Source organism: Podarcis erhardii, assembly GCF_964252035.2.
Source record: "Podarcis erhardii genome assembly, chromosome: 1".
Taxonomy (NCBI): domain Eukaryota; kingdom Metazoa; phylum Chordata; class Lepidosauria; order Squamata; family Lacertidae; genus Podarcis; species Podarcis erhardii.
Genome location: NC_138497.1, coordinates 95,211,111 through 95,228,369, shown reverse-complemented (window position 1 = coordinate 95,228,369; position 17,259 = coordinate 95,211,111). Strand labels below are relative to the sequence as shown.

The following is a 17,259-nucleotide window of genomic DNA, read 5'->3' as shown; positions in this document are numbered from 1 at the left end:
TTTTGGAGAGAAAAAAAAATCCCTTGGACCATTATGTGTGAATATCAAAATTTCAATAGTTAAAACGTTTTATTCAACAGCTATACACACACACAGAGGTAGGTAAGTATTAAGTTGAGACATGGCTTACATAATCATCAGGCTTTCCATTTCAGCTTCTGCACAGCAGGTACTATATCTGTCAGATTTCTGACGTCTGAAATGAGAAAAGTGATTGTTATATGCAGTACTTATTACAGTGCAAATCTAGATGACAATAACTTTGTGCAAAGTAATAAACTCTGGTTGTGTCTCCTCAGAAAGGGCAGGCTGTACAGGAGCTTACTGTAGCGTCAAAATGCCAGCCTGCTTCCCCAGCCCACCTAATATAAAATTTAAGTATATACCCAGCTACTGATGACATGGATGTTCCTTACAGCATTTTTTCAGTGGGTGGTTTGTCACTTCTTGTGTTTTGGTGAGTGATCTATTGCCTTGCCCCTACTTCTGTTCGCACCTCAGCCAAATAAGTACTACCTAGCCATTTTGTTTTCAGCCACTCCAACGTTTCCTATCTATTTCAAAAGAGGATGTGGAGATCTCCATTCTAGTAAAAATAAAGGGGGGGGAGATACAATAGACTATAATAGCACTACATAAATGGGGCTTGGGTGTTTTTAAAAAAATAAATACTGAGGTCTTGTGTAAGACTTTAGGATTAAAAATGGGAAAACCCAAATGGGAAATGATTTTGGCTCCCTCTCAAAAGGCAAAGTCCTAAATTTTGCATACTGGGAAACATGACAACTAAGGAGCTAGTAAGCATGCTGTTGTATGCTTTAGGTGTGGGGGGTGGGGTGGAGTGAAATGTACATTTGCAGGTATAGGAATACCTGTACACATGCCTAAAACTAGAAAAGTTAGGGGACAGTAGTGATTGAGGAACCAGAAAACACAACTGAGAAACATTCCATCAAGCACTTCCTATTAGTATAGATAATAAATAACAGAATGCCTGCCTACGTCTGTTCTGATTCTGGGGAACCAGGAAGATGCAAGTTGCAGAAATCACTTACCTAGAATATGAAGCAAGTCTTCAATAAGACCTTTAAATGCTTGGAAAAAGTTATCATGTTCTTTTAACTCGTCGACAATGCTGAAAAAAAATCAATTGTGCCACATTCATTTCCCTGCAGTTTTCATTTCAGAAACTAACCCATTGAAATCTGTGCCTCCTTCCTCCCAGCTCTTTATATTCCAAGTTTCAAAATTCTCCTTATAAGAATTCTCCTTGATAAGATACATCTAGGGTCACCTGTTTCTAACCCAATACTCACACTATTACTTCAGGCTACATCTCTGCTTATGGATGTGTTTTACCTTGAAACTGGGGCCAAATATGATTCTCTTCCCTTGCAATTACTCTATGGGGTATATGGCTACATGTAGCCAGCAATTTGAATAGTGTAAATTGGCAGAGCTATGCTACTTGCATCTTTAGCAGCTAGGAGTGTAGGTGCTTAACTGCTGCCTTGCAGTACTGCTGAAACATGAGAACACTTATCTAGCCTCTAAGAAAACAAACAATACCAAAGCTGTGCACTGCTTCTCTCTCCTTTTTAAATAGGGTAGTCAGCAATAATAGGATGTCTGTTTCCATGGGGCAGGGGCCCTCTGTCTGGCCTCACCAACCATGGCACTACACTCCAACAGCTTTCAACTGGCATGATGCAGCTTCTCCCCTAAAGTTTCCTCACCCCTGCTTTGCCACAACAGCAGGGAAAGGCTATAGTTTAAGGAATTTCCACAAAAGAAGTGTGTCACGTATACTCCAAGTGACCAACAAAGTTGTGCAGTCCATAGTTTATTAAAACTTAAGTCTGATCTCATGCAGAAGCCAAGTCACAATGGGCTGGGGAAGCAGTATTAACTTCAGATTACAAATCAAAAGGTAGCAGAAATAATATCACTCATCAATGGAGTATGAGATCATATATCATTGCAGCTATTCTATTGAGAGGGTCACAGTGCCCCCCCCCAAAAGAAAACTTGATTCTTAGTCCTAGGATTAGATTAAAATGAGGTCCCATTATGGAATGTTCCATAACTACTTCTATGATGTCAATATATATGTACTTCAATTGCCACTGGCTATTTAACTGCAAAAGCAGGGCTTGTGTAAAAAGGCTGTGAGGGTCTTCTACAGCAGCCTTTGCCCGCATGGTACAGTAGACTAAAACGCCCATCAGCCCCATCCAACATGGAGCACCAGATCGACAAAGGTCACTTGACACAGCAGCGGAAGACTTGCCATAGCCTGATTCCACACAGAATGGGCTGCACCATAGCTGCATGGAGATGACCAATAAAATACTTTCTTAGGATAGCCAACTATTTGGTACCACCATCCAGATAAATGGTGCCTTACCAGGACAAGGTTTTGCCCTGCTGGGCTCACAATCCAGAAACTGACACAAGGAAAGCAGAGGTAGAAGCAAACAGAATAAAGAAGTGTCCTTTTAGTTACATGCACATAGTCTTCCAAACCACTAAGCCTGAGGGGTTATTCCAGAGGGTTCAAAAGGAAGTTATGGGTTTTGAGGGCCGATCTATTGAATGAAGTACTGAGAATGACCACAGCAATATGGATCTAAATGTATCATTCAAGAGTTACTACTATGATTTATCAAGGGCTTGCATACCTTTGGATGTCAGGTGTGCCCAGCAGCTGCTCTACCTGCTGGGACACATTCTCATTAAGCAGACTGCATAGCTTTCCAACCTTGTTGACCAGGACACTGGGTGGGGCAGAAGTATCTGGGAAGAAAACATCCATTTCAAGAGCATCACACACAAACCAAGGAGCAATCTCACTGGAAGTGACTGCCAACACACACTAAACAGTGACTGTTTACCCACACTAAATGTGGAATGATCCTCGAGGTTCCATTCCGGATACATATTGTTTTAAAAAGCAATTACGATAAGGATACTGGGGGACAGGACCAAGCTTTGGGCGATACTGAACACAAAGAGTAGATCTGGGAAAGTACAACAGATACCCACTCAGAAGCCAGACAATACTCTTCTTGATCCTGACGATCAATGATACATATCAAGGTAGATGTCCCAAGCAAACAAGAGCAAATTGTCTTTAAGATAAAAAGACACATTGTTTAAGAGCTAGAGACACAGTGGAATTAAGAGAATACATTATAACAAAAAAGTTTATTATAATTATAGTGGTATTTAAGGATTTTTTTGAAGTAAGCAAAATGAAGTGTGTTCTATTTGGCAATCACCAAGGCACCCAGTGCATCAGTTCTAATCACAAATGCACTTTTTAAAAAGAGAAAACCATAAATTAAAATATAACATCATATCAAGTATAACCTATGGTCCTTCTGCTTTGCAAAACAGCATGGAATACCTTGTAACTGGGAGGGTGGAAGCAATATTTTTACATAATCATTATGACTACATTATGAGAAATATGTTAAGTTAGGGAGTTTTTAAAAAAATCAATCTAAAGCAGGTCTAATAAGTATGAGGCTGACTTTCAATGGTCTTTTGCAAATGAAAATCATTTCCCACCACTACCCAAATCATGAAAATCATTTCCCACCACTACCCAAAACAAAAACAACAAAAACCAGAAAATCTGGGATTCTAAATCGTATTTAATTGAAATTACGTTTTAGCAATTATTATGACACCCTGCATTTATTATTTTTTATTATTGCATCCCAAGCTGAGGGATGCACATCGGAGGAAGGGAAAGATTATCCATACCTAGTTCTAAAAGATCACAGAGGTTTCTCATAGCATTGATCATTTCGCCAAGTTTTGTATAAACTTCATTCATGCGAGGATAAATTCCATTAAGAGATTTCACATCAAAGAGCTTTTGAAAGTGAGACACCATTGCATACAAAGCTTCTTGTGAAGGCACACAACTTCTCTGTAGGATGCAAGACAAAAAGGGGGGCAGAGGATGAAGTAGTTTTAAATCTTGGGTGAGGATGCATACAGAAACATTGAAGATGTCTTCCTCAAAACATAGAAGCCTTATCTAACTAAACAGTTACACTAGTGCAAGGAGATTAATAAGACTTTTAAGGAATTAATTGGTTGGTTTTTATAAGTATAAGCAGAATCAGGGCTGAGGTAATTAAAAAAACCTAACACAGCCAAAGTGATTCTTTGAAGCAAGATTCAATGAGGACCCTAATTTTCTACTGCATTAATGGAAGTGTGTCCTGTATCTTATCTGAATATTTGTACCAGATTTTTTTAAAAAATAGTACCATCTTTCCTGAACTCTGGAAGTTGTGGTTTATATTTTCTTGGTTTTCTTCTGAAAATGCCTTGCTATCTTTCACAACAAAAGGCGGCATATTAATAATTTGATACTCGCACATGCAAATAAATGAATTTCATACTAGAACTTTGAAAAGACATAGCTCTGGAACAAAATTACCTTTTCTTTATTTACTACTTCTTCAGAGATTTCATCTACCATGAGCTGAAGGTCTTCAACTCTAATATATTCACTGTTATCCTGCACCGTGACCATACACCAAGGCACTAGTTGCAGAAACAATTTTTTCAGGGACCTATGCAAAGTCTTGAAAGAGCAAGAAATTATTATTAGAAGCCACCACAGGGCCTGCTTAACATATTTTTGTGCGCAATCCACACTCCCCTCTCTCGCTTGTGAGGCTTTGTGCAGTTCAGAAGGTGGGGGACAAGATGAAAAGACCTGATGCCATTGGGTGAACTGCTTGGGATCCAGCCGATTCAGGGCTGGCGTAGCCCCACTACCAGAGCACTGCGTTTTGGGGCTTTTTGCTGGATCATGCCAGCAGGGAACCCACCAGCAAGCGGAAGTCGGCACTGGTGATATTTGCCAGGGCAGCTGGGTAGAGGAACCCCTCTACTTAATACAGTCTCCACCCAGTCCAGCATAAGGGAGGTTCGGATTGCTCTGCCTGTCTGAAAGTGATCCTTGTGTTTTGTGTGAGACATCCAAATCAGAATCACTTTTTTTTTTGTTCTAAAAGTAAAAAAAAACAGCTGCTTGAGCAGATGGAGATCAGATTAGGACCACAGGGCTGGGGGAGTACAGGGAGATATCTGACCTCCCCAAAGCACCATTTTTCTAATTAAAATTTCCTCCAAAACCATTTATCCTGTAGTTGAAAACAGAGAGCTGTTAGTATGTTCTTCCTAAAGGAGAAATGGCAGCTAGAAGGATTTTAACTATCAGGAAAACTATCAGGAGTAACTCGAATGGCCAGAATATGAGCACGGGCAATTTCTATTTAATGGTCAGAGCTCATTGTGTTTGTACTGTGAATTTTAAAAGGAGCAAATAATATATTAAACAACACACAAATCTTCAATGACATTTTGTTAAAAATGAAAAAGATGACATTCCTCTCTTTTGCTCCTCTCAGAAGAAGGCGGCAGCTTATCAGGATAATTAGTTTGAAATAAGTTGAAGACTATTATCTCTGGAAAACGCACAAGGCACACATCTGAAGAACTAGCTAGCTAGAGAAAGAAAGATTGAAATCAAAGACCATCCATACCTTTAGGGCCATTAGCTGGTCAGCCCACATCTCAACTGTAAGAGGAAGGTGCTCAAATCCACATTCCTGCTCATCCCCTTTAGGGCAGCTTTGCGGCAACCCTTTCCGCTGCAAATGCGTGACCAACGGAGCTCTTCTTGGGCTTCTTATAATAGCGTCAATGCTGGACAACACCTTTAATGTTAAATATTTGTCAGAAAAACCACACAGCAGAAATTATGACAGATACTATTGCAGTGCTAAATACACACTCTAATTAATATTAAAAATACAATAGAAGACTTGGCTTTCACAGGAGACTGGGGGTATTTTAAAATATCCAGTGAGCGGACAAACCAAGAACTGAAATCAAAGTCTGACCCTAGTTTGTTCTAGCTACAGTTAAATGAAACTGAAGTTTCCCAAGTTCAAATGTCAAGGAAAACTGCAGCAAGTTCAAAATTGGAAGCAAAAGCTTCAAATCTTCTCACAGACACAAAAGGGGAGAGGTGGTATGAATGTCAGCTTGAGGCACTCCACAACTCATTCATGTAATAAGGGTGGAAAAACACCCTTATTTTGGAAATGAGTGCATTTTTAATAGCTCTTGCAACGGCAGCCCACCTACCTGCAAGTATTTCCTGCAGGTTTCCTGAAGTACCCCTCCTGTAGTACTTTTACATTCTCTGTTTTCTTTCATGCTTTCTTCTTCATCAATCTCATGGGATCTATATTGCAGGTAAAAAAGAAAACAGGAACTATAGCAAGAAGGGGGGAAATATTTCAAAAAATGCTTCTATAACCTCTCTTGCTTATATATTCAGCACACAAAATGAAACAGATGTATTTAAATTCGTTTGAAATGTACAATTCAACCCAGTTTTAATGCTTCATATGAATCACTGTCCCAACCACAAAAAGTGTAGAAGCAGAACACTTCTAAAATGTTCGAAAACCAAGCGCTGCTTCCAATTGGCTGCAAGAGCCTCCTGCACTTCAGCGGAAGCCACGTTGGATATTCAGCTTCCGAAAAACATTAGAAAACTGGAGCATTTACTTCCAGGTTTTTGGTCTTCGGGAGCCAAAATGTTCCAAAACTGAGGCATTTGGGAGCCGAGGTTTGACTGTAGAAGACTGGCAGAAGTGGTTGTTGGGGAAACCTGCAGTTCTCACCAACTTCAGATTCTTTTCCCATCACTTCACACATGTGATTGAGTCTACAAGCACATCCACAACCTCCAGGGATAGTACTGAGACATGCTTTTGCTCTTATTCTTCACAACAGGGCTTTTGCTTTCCACCAGCCCATCTTTAGAACTACAGTGAAAGCTTGTGTGCCTCTGTTCTTTGGCTTTCTTTTAAGTCTGCCTGCCTTCAGAAGAAGGTTATTTCTAAAAGGCCCCTGCTTTCTCCATCTTCAAAACAGAGGTCTATTGTTAATGCTTAATGGAAATTAGTTACTTGATATTCTTCAGTGCTTTCTCCAGCTTCTTCACTTGGTGTTTGTAAAATTTTAACTCTTGCACAGTTGGTCTAAAAGGAAAAAAAAAACCAGTGCATTTCTAGAGAATCATAATTTTTAAAGTGAGCAGAAGAGCATGCCACCCTCCCTCATCAACCACTAAGTAGTATCTATGGAGACAGTTGCATATTTTGGATTTTTCCAGATTTGTGGAAGATTGCTTACTGCTTCAGATGGATTTTCACCTCCCTCATAGGGCAACAGCTGCCCAGTAGGAAGGAATCCAGCAGAGAGAGGCAGGCAGGTAAAGACAACTTCAAAGCCAGCTCTAGCTAGATTTCTCTCACCTCCCACAGGGCCATCTGCCAGCAACCACCTACTGGGAAGAATCCCAGTTACTTTTTATATGGTGGTTATTGTGGCTTCAATGTTTTGTTGGTTTTTTAGTTAATTTGAAGCTGCATCAGAAAGATATTTATTCTGAATAGAAGGCTATAGATCACTTTTGCTATTAAAGAAATAATTACATTGTGAAGCAGCTATGCTTTCCTAACAGCCTATAAAACATTCACACTATTTACCTGATTTCCATCTCTTTCCTGAGATTTGTATTTTCACGTAACAGCTGTTCATTTCTGGCTTTTGTTTCGATTATCTGAGTCTGGAAAGACTTCAAAGACTTTTATAATGAATATGTTGTCATATAAGCATTCATAATGTCACTAACCTATCTCAATTGTCTTCACAACAAGTGGGCTAAATAAGTCACTAATATACTGTACTATTGCTATATACTAAGGGGCTTTACCAACAAAATGTTGAGAAATACTGACTTTCTCAAATAGTCAGCCAGGGAGCTTTCAGGTGAACTGTGGTTTGAATCAGGAACTCTTAAGTTTAAAATTCCAGCTATTCAAATTTAAGTATATGACCATTTTCACAATATCTCAAGTTATAAAACCAGGTGATAAAAGCCAAATATTACATATGATATTTAAAATTAAACAGCCAGTCAGTCATTGGATTGGAGGCTGTTCCATGCTGTGCAAACAGTAACCAGATGACTGAAGGGTGCCCATCTCCACACAATATGCTGAGAATCAAACAGAAGTGATGATGCAAACTGCTGAGTTTTTCTTTTAATCAAACCAGGGATTAACTTCGGCAGGTTTTTTGGGGGGATGGGGTAGATTTAGAAGAGAACAATGGGAACCTTTATACAAGACTGCATGGGCTATCTCCCCTCCCACCAATAAACCTGGTGGTCTTGCTGGACACATGTTTGGTAAGCGCAAGAAGGGGCTTACACACAACAGCTCCTCCACATTGGGGCAGGATTGTCCCTTGCACAGAGGAACTCTATGTGCATAGGAGCCTTTGTCAAAATTCCCCAGCGATCGGCTGCTATATACTATGCAGCCACCAAGTGCAACCGTGCTGCACCCATTGCAGAAGCGCTCCATCTGACAGTCATCCGGGGGAGAGCAACAGACATCCAAGAAATATTTGTCCCAAGGTAGAAAACAGCCTGGGAACAGCTACTGGGATGGGAGGTCATTGGAAGACTGCCACTCATGCATCTTGTCTTCAGCATAAACCTGAAGTGGACACCTTTAACTTCCTCCCTAGAGGTTGGACAGTTTCGACATCCATGGGTACCTGCTTGTGCCTTACCATGAGTAGGGCTCTGTAATTTGGAGTGGCATCTATGTCCTTCAAGAATTCTTCCTCATTTTCCCCTTCTCCTTGTGTATGATCAGACTCTCTGTTATATCTCCTAGGAAGGAAATCCAAATGAAAATGTGTTCCACTACAGTGAAAAATACTAAAATTACAAAACTAGAAATCATTTGATTGGTGAGACCTATTCTGCAAGACTAACCTGAATAGCTGATCTATTCAGCCATCGATACACCACCATCGAATCACTCATTTTGTATCGACGACTTTTCCTATTCATCTTTTTTATCGTATTATGAAACTCCTCCTAACATGAGTTCTCTTCTTACCTTAATTCTTTTCTCACTTGCTTGATCTGAGACTCATAATGGTCAATTAAAGAACAAATCCTAGAAAGAAACAAGGGAAAACACACCATAAGAGTGGCAATCCAATTTTAGTATATAAACAAAATATTATTATTATAGCAATAATGATGACAATGTAGCTATATCATACGAAATGTTCCAAAATATATTCCACTACTATGTATTCTTCAGAAGAACAACTCTTTATAAAATAAAATACATACAAGCAATTAGTACCGTAATGAATACAATTGGGCAACTGGAATGGATCTAATATGGGAAAATCTAAAATCAACTTGTAATTAACTTTTGTCTTCAAGTAACCATGCCTATGCAGTGCAAGCATATGTAACTCATTTTCCCTCCTAACAATCAATCCTTTTTCAGAAGCTCTGGGACCTGAGTTCTAAACAGTAGCAAGATGGATGAGAGGGAAGAAGGCCCAGACCCTGAAGGAGGCCACCAGCCCCCACACGTCCTGAAAGGATGTAGGCAAAAAACAGAAGACACTTAGAACAGAAAAAACAGGCGATAGTAATGTCTCAGACTCTTTATATCTCTTCCAACAACTCTCCTCAGAAATTTGTCACAGTGTACTCGTGATTCTATTTTAATATAAACACTTAAACCAAACTAAGATATCTTTGTTGAATATTCCCCTGCCCCAGCAAGAAAAACATTTCAATTCTAACTATTTCTGACAAGTTAGAAAAGCTTTTCAGATACTTACATAACATGTAATGTTAGTTTTGTTTACTAAAAATAAGTGGAAGAAACACAAAATCAGATCTCCATCAAGTTTGGGTAGTAGAGGGTTTTTTTTCTCAAAAAAGCATCACCACTGTAGATTTTACAGAATGCTTTGTACTCTTCGGGATTTTACAGTATTTGTCATACAATGATCTACGAGGTGAGTTAATTTTGTAAAATAATCAGACTTAACAGTACATAACAAGTCAATGTATTGCTGCTTGGAACTAGCTTTGTTATAAAGCCAGAGATTATTAGACATTTTCTTCCTTTTGCTGCCACCCTGTGGTAGTTCTGATTTTTTTCCTATGGACCTTCTTTGGAGTAATAGGCTGCATAGACGCCATACGTTTAAAACACATGCCTTCTCTCAAAGAAGCTTGGGAACTATAATCTGTTAAGGGTGCTGGGAATTGTAGCTCTGTGAGAGATAAACTAAAGCTCCTAGGATGATTTGGGAGAAGTTATGTTCTTTAAAAGTATGGCACGTGTGCAGCCTGAATATTAAAATTTGGGGGTATATTTATTAAATATATTGGGTGGTAGTCAACTAATTTTTACGCAGACAGGGTAAAGCAATGGCCGTAACTAAGCTAGATCTATTAATTTCAGTGGATTTACTCTAAGTAAAAATTAGTTGAATACTACTCATAGACTATAAAAATACACAAGATTTTAAATGGCACCACCAGGATTGTCCTGCATCTCCTTATTCACCACAAGGCAACACAACATCCACAGAGGTGGCAGCAACATCACCACTACAGGTAAAGTACTTGGTCCCAATTACCTGCAAAGTACAGGTAAAGTACTTGGACCCAAGTTCTTACCAAGAATGGCCAGAAATCCTATGCAACTCCCAAGTAAGCTCATGCTTCAGATTACAGTGAGAAATACTTAACTTGCAAATGTTAAGATTTGCACAAAACTCTCACGAATTATCCAGAATTACTTACTGCTGATCCAAGTGAGTTCTTGGAGCTTGTTTGCAGAACTGCCGGAATATTTTTTTCTGTGTAGCCAAACGCTCCTCCTCCTCCATGTCCATCTTTTTAAGCTCTTTTTCCAAACGGGCAATAGTCTCTTCTTGCTCTCGGAGCTTGTTGATCTGTTGCTGATTCTTTGCCTGCAAGCAGAACACAAGGGAATCACAGAAGGCAGAACGGTCCTAAGAAGGGAAGTAAATGCTAGGCCAGAATTCATTTGCTCTGTCCTTTCTAAAAGAAGTCTCCCACTTTCTTAAAAGAGGTAACTCGTTTTATTCTTTTTCCTGCAAGTACATTTTAAAAGTGCATCACCTATAAGGTCAAAACATTCTGCCATGACATACTGTACAATGGTATCGATTCTGTGATCAGTAATCCCCTGACATGATTAACTTATAAATTCTACATCTCTACTAATTAAGTACCTGTGAAGCTTGCTGATCTTTCTGAAGCTCCTTGACTTGGTTCTGCTGCTCACAAGCATGAGCTATAGACTTATCTTCCAGCTGACAGATTTTCTGTTTGACGTTTTCCACAATGATGTCGAGCTCATTGGCTCGTTGTTCCTGCCGAGAAGCCCGACTTCGTTCTAAACGTAGTTCATCTCTTTTTTAAAAAAATAAAATAAAATAGAAAATAAATTCCTTCAGTGAAAACTACAAGTCACTAAATGAATTTAATCTGAATTAAAGTTTTCCAGATTAAAGTATTTAATCTGAATTAAAGAATCTGCATTTAAAAGACAATATAAACAAGTTCTCCTGAAGGATTTTCCGTTTTCTTGTTGCTTTTCACATGCTGTAAGTACATGAGCCAAAGTGAAGCATCAGTTTGGGAAACTCGACTTGATGAAAAACAAGCCACATGTTCTTTCCTCGCTCTTTGAAGAACAAGGCATACCTCTTCACATTGGAGAATGGACACAGGGACAAATCCTGACCTATCATGTAACCCCCAATAGCTGGCATTCCTGTGCAGGAATGAGAAGAATGCATGGAGCAGCTTCCAAAATGCCGTAACGGGCAGGTCAGAACTTTTAAGCCACAGAACAAGTGAAATAGAGCAGTTGTGAGCAAGACTTTGTGAAAACTAGGAAGCAGAAAAATTGACAAGTCAATGTAGCAGAAGTAAGTAAAAACCGCTATAGTGGATCAGGGCATTTAGTCCAGGTTTTCCCCAACTTTGTGCCCTCCAGATCTCTTAAGATTACAGCTCCCATGAGCGCCAGCCAGCACAGCCAAGGGTAAGGGATGATGGGAGTTGTTGTACAGCAGCCTCTGGAGAGCATCATGTTGGAGAAGGCTGATCTAGCATGACATTCTGCTTTCAAGAGCAGCCTGCCAGTCTCCCCTGCAACAATTCTACCACTGTAAAGAAAAACATGGCAAGAGTGAAGAACTCTGATCAGCAAAGAGCAGAGGTGAAGATGGTCCCCTTCCAGCCTCTAGGCTGGTTCAGAACTCTCTGCATTGAGCCTGTTAGATGCCGCAGAAGAATTCTAAGAAACATTATTACCTAATTTGGCGATTTTCTTCTATCAAGCCACGAACTATTTTACGTTGACGCTCTGTTTCTTCCATTAATGATCTCAATGCATATCGTATTGCTTGCGAAGTCTGTCTGTCCATAACAATCCTATCTGCAAAGGTTTTTTTTATTTTAAAAAGTCACTATTATTATTATTTATTTATTTATTTATTTAATTTGTATAGCACTCTATACCGCAGGTCTCAGGGCAGTTCACAGGATAAAATCACGATATAAAAACACAGAATACATAATCAAAATAAAAACAAGAACAATCCAATAACACCCCCCCACAGCAGAGGAATATTTTTGCTTGGTGCCTTGAAGTGTATAATGAAGGTCCCAGGTGAACCTCCCTGGGGAGAGTGTTCCACAAATGGGGAGCCACTGCAGAGAAGTTGCCACCCTCCAGACGTAAGGTGTTGCCACCCTCTGGAGGAAGCACACGAGTAACAGCCTCAAAAGATGATCTCAGGGTCTCGGTAGGTTCATATGGAATAAGGCAGTCCTTGACAAGCTCATTAAAAAATACATTTTATAACAAATGTCTCAAAACAGGCCACTGGAATGAAGAAGGCACATTGTGGCAGAGGTACCTTTAGAAAAACAGTAAGTGTAGGTTAACATCTCCAGATGGCTTAAACAAGAAAGCAGTGTGTTTGTTTTTGACACTTCGTAGTGCTTGAGCCAGGTGGAGGCATCCTCAAAAAAATAAATACATGACATCTAACATTTGCCTTGGTCCATACTAATTTTCTACATTTTGTATGTAGAGTTAACCAAGTAACATAGCTGAAGTAACATAGCTGATCACGCACACTTCCCTTGCAGCCATATAATATGAACGACACTGTGGACACTTGAAAATTCACATCTTCAAGCAATTAGAAAAGTGAAAAATTCAACTGAAGGCTGATTTACAGTTTCTTTTCTAAAACAGATGTTTTACCTGCTATGTTTCTGCTAGTTCCAGGTTTATCAAGGTACACAGGTTTTAAGCCATGTTGCCTTAATAACTTGTTTAATTTTCCCCATTCTTCTTGCTCCTGCTTAAAGTCAGACAAAATGGAAAATATTGTGAGTTTCTTCGTGCTAGAGTATACATCTTTTTCTTGTTTGTTCTCTAATTTGCTTCTCTCCTAATTATTCACTCAACACCACTTCCAAACACCACTGCCAAAATACCTAAGGCAGCAAATGTGCCACAATGGCAGACTATGAACCCCACATCACAACATTTTATGAGTTTCAATTGCATCCAATTTGGTCATAAGTGAAAGCACCTCCTCAATTTGTGATAACAAATCCCTTCACTGAGCAATACCATAAAAACACTTCTTGCTTTACTGTAAAATGGGGTAAAAGTAAACTGTATAGAACTTATATTTTATTAATTTCACTACATTCATGTTAATTGTGTTTTTTATTCCCACTTAATTTCCCCAGGTTCCCCTCCTCCATAAAAGTTCATCCCAATTAAAGGCTTGTTATGAGCCTTCTTTATATATTCAACCACTCTGACCCATTCATAATTCCATATGCACAATTAAAAAAAAAAGAAAAATCAAGCAACTGAAAAGACAGAGAAAGGGAGAGAGAAAACACACCCTCAATATTCCCCTCAAATGGCTCCCTGTTTCACACATGTTCAACAGTCATCATCTATTTTAAGACATTCTACAAGAGCCCAATTAATTCAGTGCAAAATGTTCTACACTTTGAGAAAGTATAACTTTCTAACTTCTTACCTCATCCATTCTCCGACTATCATTAGACATTCTTTCTGGGCAGGAATGTATCATCATAGAACCTGATGCTGCCTCTGTTGGCAAGCTACAACTTTGAGAGCTCTGAAAACCGAACAAAAGGAATGTGTTAAAAACACAACAAAATGCTATGTATATCTACTCTACTTAGTGGCGCTTACTCCCCAAAAAGTGGGTATAGGATTGCAGCCGTGGATGCATACTACTGTATAGAAGCTTAGAAGGAGGAACAAGAGATCCAAGTCTTACGCGGAATTCTGATAGCATGATCTTTTAAGATTCCTTTGGATTTCATTTTTTAAAAATATGCAGACTTCATCTGAAAAACACATATTTTTGTACAGCTTTAATCTGGTTATTTTTCTGCTTTACAAAGAAAAGGAAAAGGAAACTGGGCACAGATTAATAAACAGTTAGATAGTATTTGCATACATAGAATCTAGATTTAGAGAAATACAGAACATCACTTGGTAGTCATGTTGAACTCAAAGGGCTTACTCCCCAGTTACTGAGAGTAGGATTGCAATTGTAAATAGGATTCACCTAACTTTCTTCATGTAAGGTTAAACTATGGCCTAGCAGAACAATGTGCAAACATGTCTGCTCAGACGTAAGCCCAACTGAATTCAATGGGACTTACTCCTGAGAAAGTGAGTACAGACAGTAGACTAAATAACATCTTGTCGTGCAATTTATTATAATGTGTGGGGATAAATGGCTTCTTCCCTCAACACTTCAAATATTTTAAAGAATACATTATACACATAATATACCAAAGGTTATTGTACTATTGCTTACCAATTCTTTTAAAATGAATTGTCAAATGTACAGTTATGAATTATCTAAAATTCAAATACCTCTGCCATAGTAAATTGTTTTGGAGCCTTAGTTTCAGCTGATTAGTGGTCAATATTCCGATCTCTTCTGTAATCTGAAAATACATTTAGGAGAAAAATATGGTGAAACATATAGGAGGAAAATTTGATGTGAACAAATTTTACATGTGGCAATATTATAAGTTCTTATTTCCCCTTCTGTTTTCCATTTCAGATGGATGAAGTCTGCAAAGGGATTGTTGATTATCCTTTAGCATAGAGGTCCTTCACAGGGAAGTCCACATTATCACTGAATAAAAACCCCTTTAGTTCAAACTTATTACTGATGCAAGTACAACACAGTATTACTGATGCAAGTACAACACACTGCCCAGTACAACAGAGAAACAACCTGAAAGCACCCACCTTCCAATTTAAGACTCCTGCACATTCTTCAAAAAATCATAAGCAAGAGCAAAACAGGGCTCATTGCACATCTGAATAGCAGCATAATAGTTGTGGGTGATTAGAAACAGTGGTGATTCTGCTGTTCAGTAAAGAGGAAAGTGATCTTTTTGCCAGTTGGGTTGGTGCCTGTTTGCTTTATATGTGTGCATGTGACTGAGATGTTTGCACAGGTTGTGCAAAAGGAAGCTTGTTCCATGTTTTGGGGTATGCAGTTTTTGCCTTTGAGGAGGATGTTTTTTTGTTTCTTGCGGGGGGGGGCTGTATTACTGTTTGGGGGTATGTGTGGGTTTGCTTGTCATCTGTGGGTTTTTGGGTAACTTTGCCTTTTGTGTGTGTGGATTTTTGGGACAAATGAGTCGCTTTTGCCTGTCTGGATTTGTGAAGAGTGCTTCTGGGGATGGTAAAGTGGCTTTTGTCTGTTTGTGGTTTTTTTGCCTTTTTGTGGAGGTTGGCTTTGTAGAGTGGGTGGGTTTTGCCTGGTTTTCTTATTTGATTTATTGGATGGCTTTATATACTGTCTTTCTGCCAAGGTGGTTTACAGTTTTAAAACACTAAAACAAATACAGTGGTACCTCGGGTTAAGTACTTAATTCGTTCCGGAGGTCCGTACTTAACCTGAAACTGTTCTTAACCTGAAGCACCACTTTAGCTAATGGGGCCTCCTGCTGCCGCCGCGCTGCCGGAGCCTGATTTCTGTTCTTATCCTGCAGCAAAGTTCTTAACCTGAAGCACTATTTCTGGGTTAGCGGAGTCTGTAATCTGAAGCGTATGTACTGAGGTACCACCGTATTTATATAGAGTAATAGTTGGGCCAACTATGAGGAGCTGATGGTTATATGTATTCCCTGGCCTGAAGGGCATTTCTGCTGGTGAAAGCACACGCAAGGTTTCAAGTTACTAAAAAAACCTGCAGAAAACAGTGTTGCCTTTTACCTGCATACGCTAGAGTTTAAGCGGGTTTGAATATTCTTGGGGCAGAAGCCGAGAATCAATGAGCAAATTTGTTTATGCTGCAGAGGCGTATTTGTTCTATTTGTTTTTATCTTCTGAGGTTGCAGCTCATGTGGCAAACCAGAATATAAATTAAAGCCCTTACTATACTTCTAGTAAACGCTGTCTGTGCAAAGAGGCCTAAAAATGAAAAGCACCAGCACATGTAAAAACCATACAGTAACATCTCCCCACAGGCTCCCCACCCGCCGCCTCCTTCTCCCTCCACCAACACCTTAAGTTCCCTTTGGGCCCTTGCGCCTTCCTTTGACACGTGTCCTCACTTTCACTTGCTCACATCGAGAACTCAAAAGCCCATTACCTGGCGCGGACGATTTAACAAGCTCCAGCCTCTTCTTTTCTGCAGCAGCCCGGGGCTGCGCCTCTCCCAGCCGTTATAGGCGGGCTTTGCAGCTTCAGCTGCGGGTTGGAGGAAATCCTCGCAGCAAGGCCGCCCCCAGGGTTGGGCTTCAGTCTCCTCCCCTTCTAAGTATGGGCGCCTTTCGGCTCCATCTAGGGATGGGAGGGAACCATTTCTAAAGAGGAGCTGTCAATCCCACGCAGGTTTCACTCTCTGAGCTTGGCTCGCTCGCTCCTCTTTACTTGGCGACCGCAGGAAAAAGATGCTGCGCTTTATACTGGAGACAAATACCTCACGTTTTCTAGGCGCTCTCTCTCTGTGACAGCAAGATGGCCCATTTTGCTGGTGGCGCTCCTGCGCCTTTAGCAGTTGCCCCCCCCCCTCCCCCATGCATCTTATTCAACAGGTGACTCTTTCCCTCGCTATCCTATGTCTTCAGGGCAGCCACCTGCACCAGAGCAGGCAAGGGGGCTGCAGTAAGATCGAGGCCATCGAGGTTCCCTCCAACTCCACGATGCTGTGAAAGCTACACCTGCTGCATTTTCCCTCTCATAC

General features: G+C 39.9%; 1 protein-coding gene across 2 annotated transcripts; it reads right to left on the bottom strand.

Moving 5' to 3' along the window:
• Positions 1 to 31: 31 nt before the first annotated feature.
• On the bottom strand, positions 32 to 17,149 carry CEP70 (centrosomal protein 70). Of its 2 annotated transcripts, none has more exons than XM_081872111.1 (18): positions 16,666 to 17,149; positions 14,928 to 15,001; positions 14,053 to 14,154; positions 13,254 to 13,353; positions 12,293 to 12,416; positions 11,203 to 11,383; positions 10,748 to 10,917; positions 9,024 to 9,083; positions 8,689 to 8,791; positions 7,596 to 7,684; positions 7,014 to 7,085; positions 6,181 to 6,280; positions 5,574 to 5,747; positions 4,460 to 4,606; positions 3,772 to 3,940; positions 2,682 to 2,796; positions 1,056 to 1,135; positions 32 to 196 (listed from the first exon to the last, which is right to left on the bottom strand). In XM_081872111.1, the coding sequence occupies exons 2-18, from the start codon at positions 14,934 to 14,936 to the stop codon at positions 138 to 140; spliced, it is 1,854 nt and encodes a 617-aa protein (XP_081728237.1). In that variant the 5' UTR covers positions 14,937 to 15,001; positions 16,666 to 17,149; the 3' UTR covers positions 32 to 137. The 2 variants fall into 2 exon arrangements, with proteins under 2 accessions (XP_081728237.1, XP_081728238.1); XM_081872112.1 differs by having other exon boundaries at positions 13,254 to 13,350.
• Between the last annotated feature and the right edge of the window lie 110 nt (positions 17,150 to 17,259).

Excerpts from the sequence above, each read along its gene's own strand:
- CEP70 (XM_081872111.1), bottom strand. Across the intron at positions 8,792-9,023 it reads CAAGTGAGAAAAGAATTAAG|GAGATATAACAGAGAGTCTG; the intron begins GTAAGAAGAGAA and ends TTTCCTTCCTAG. Across the intron at positions 3,941-4,459 it reads AAGTAGTAAATAAAGAAAAG|AGAAGTTGTGTGCCTTCACA; the intron begins GTAATTTTGTTC and ends TGCATCCTACAG.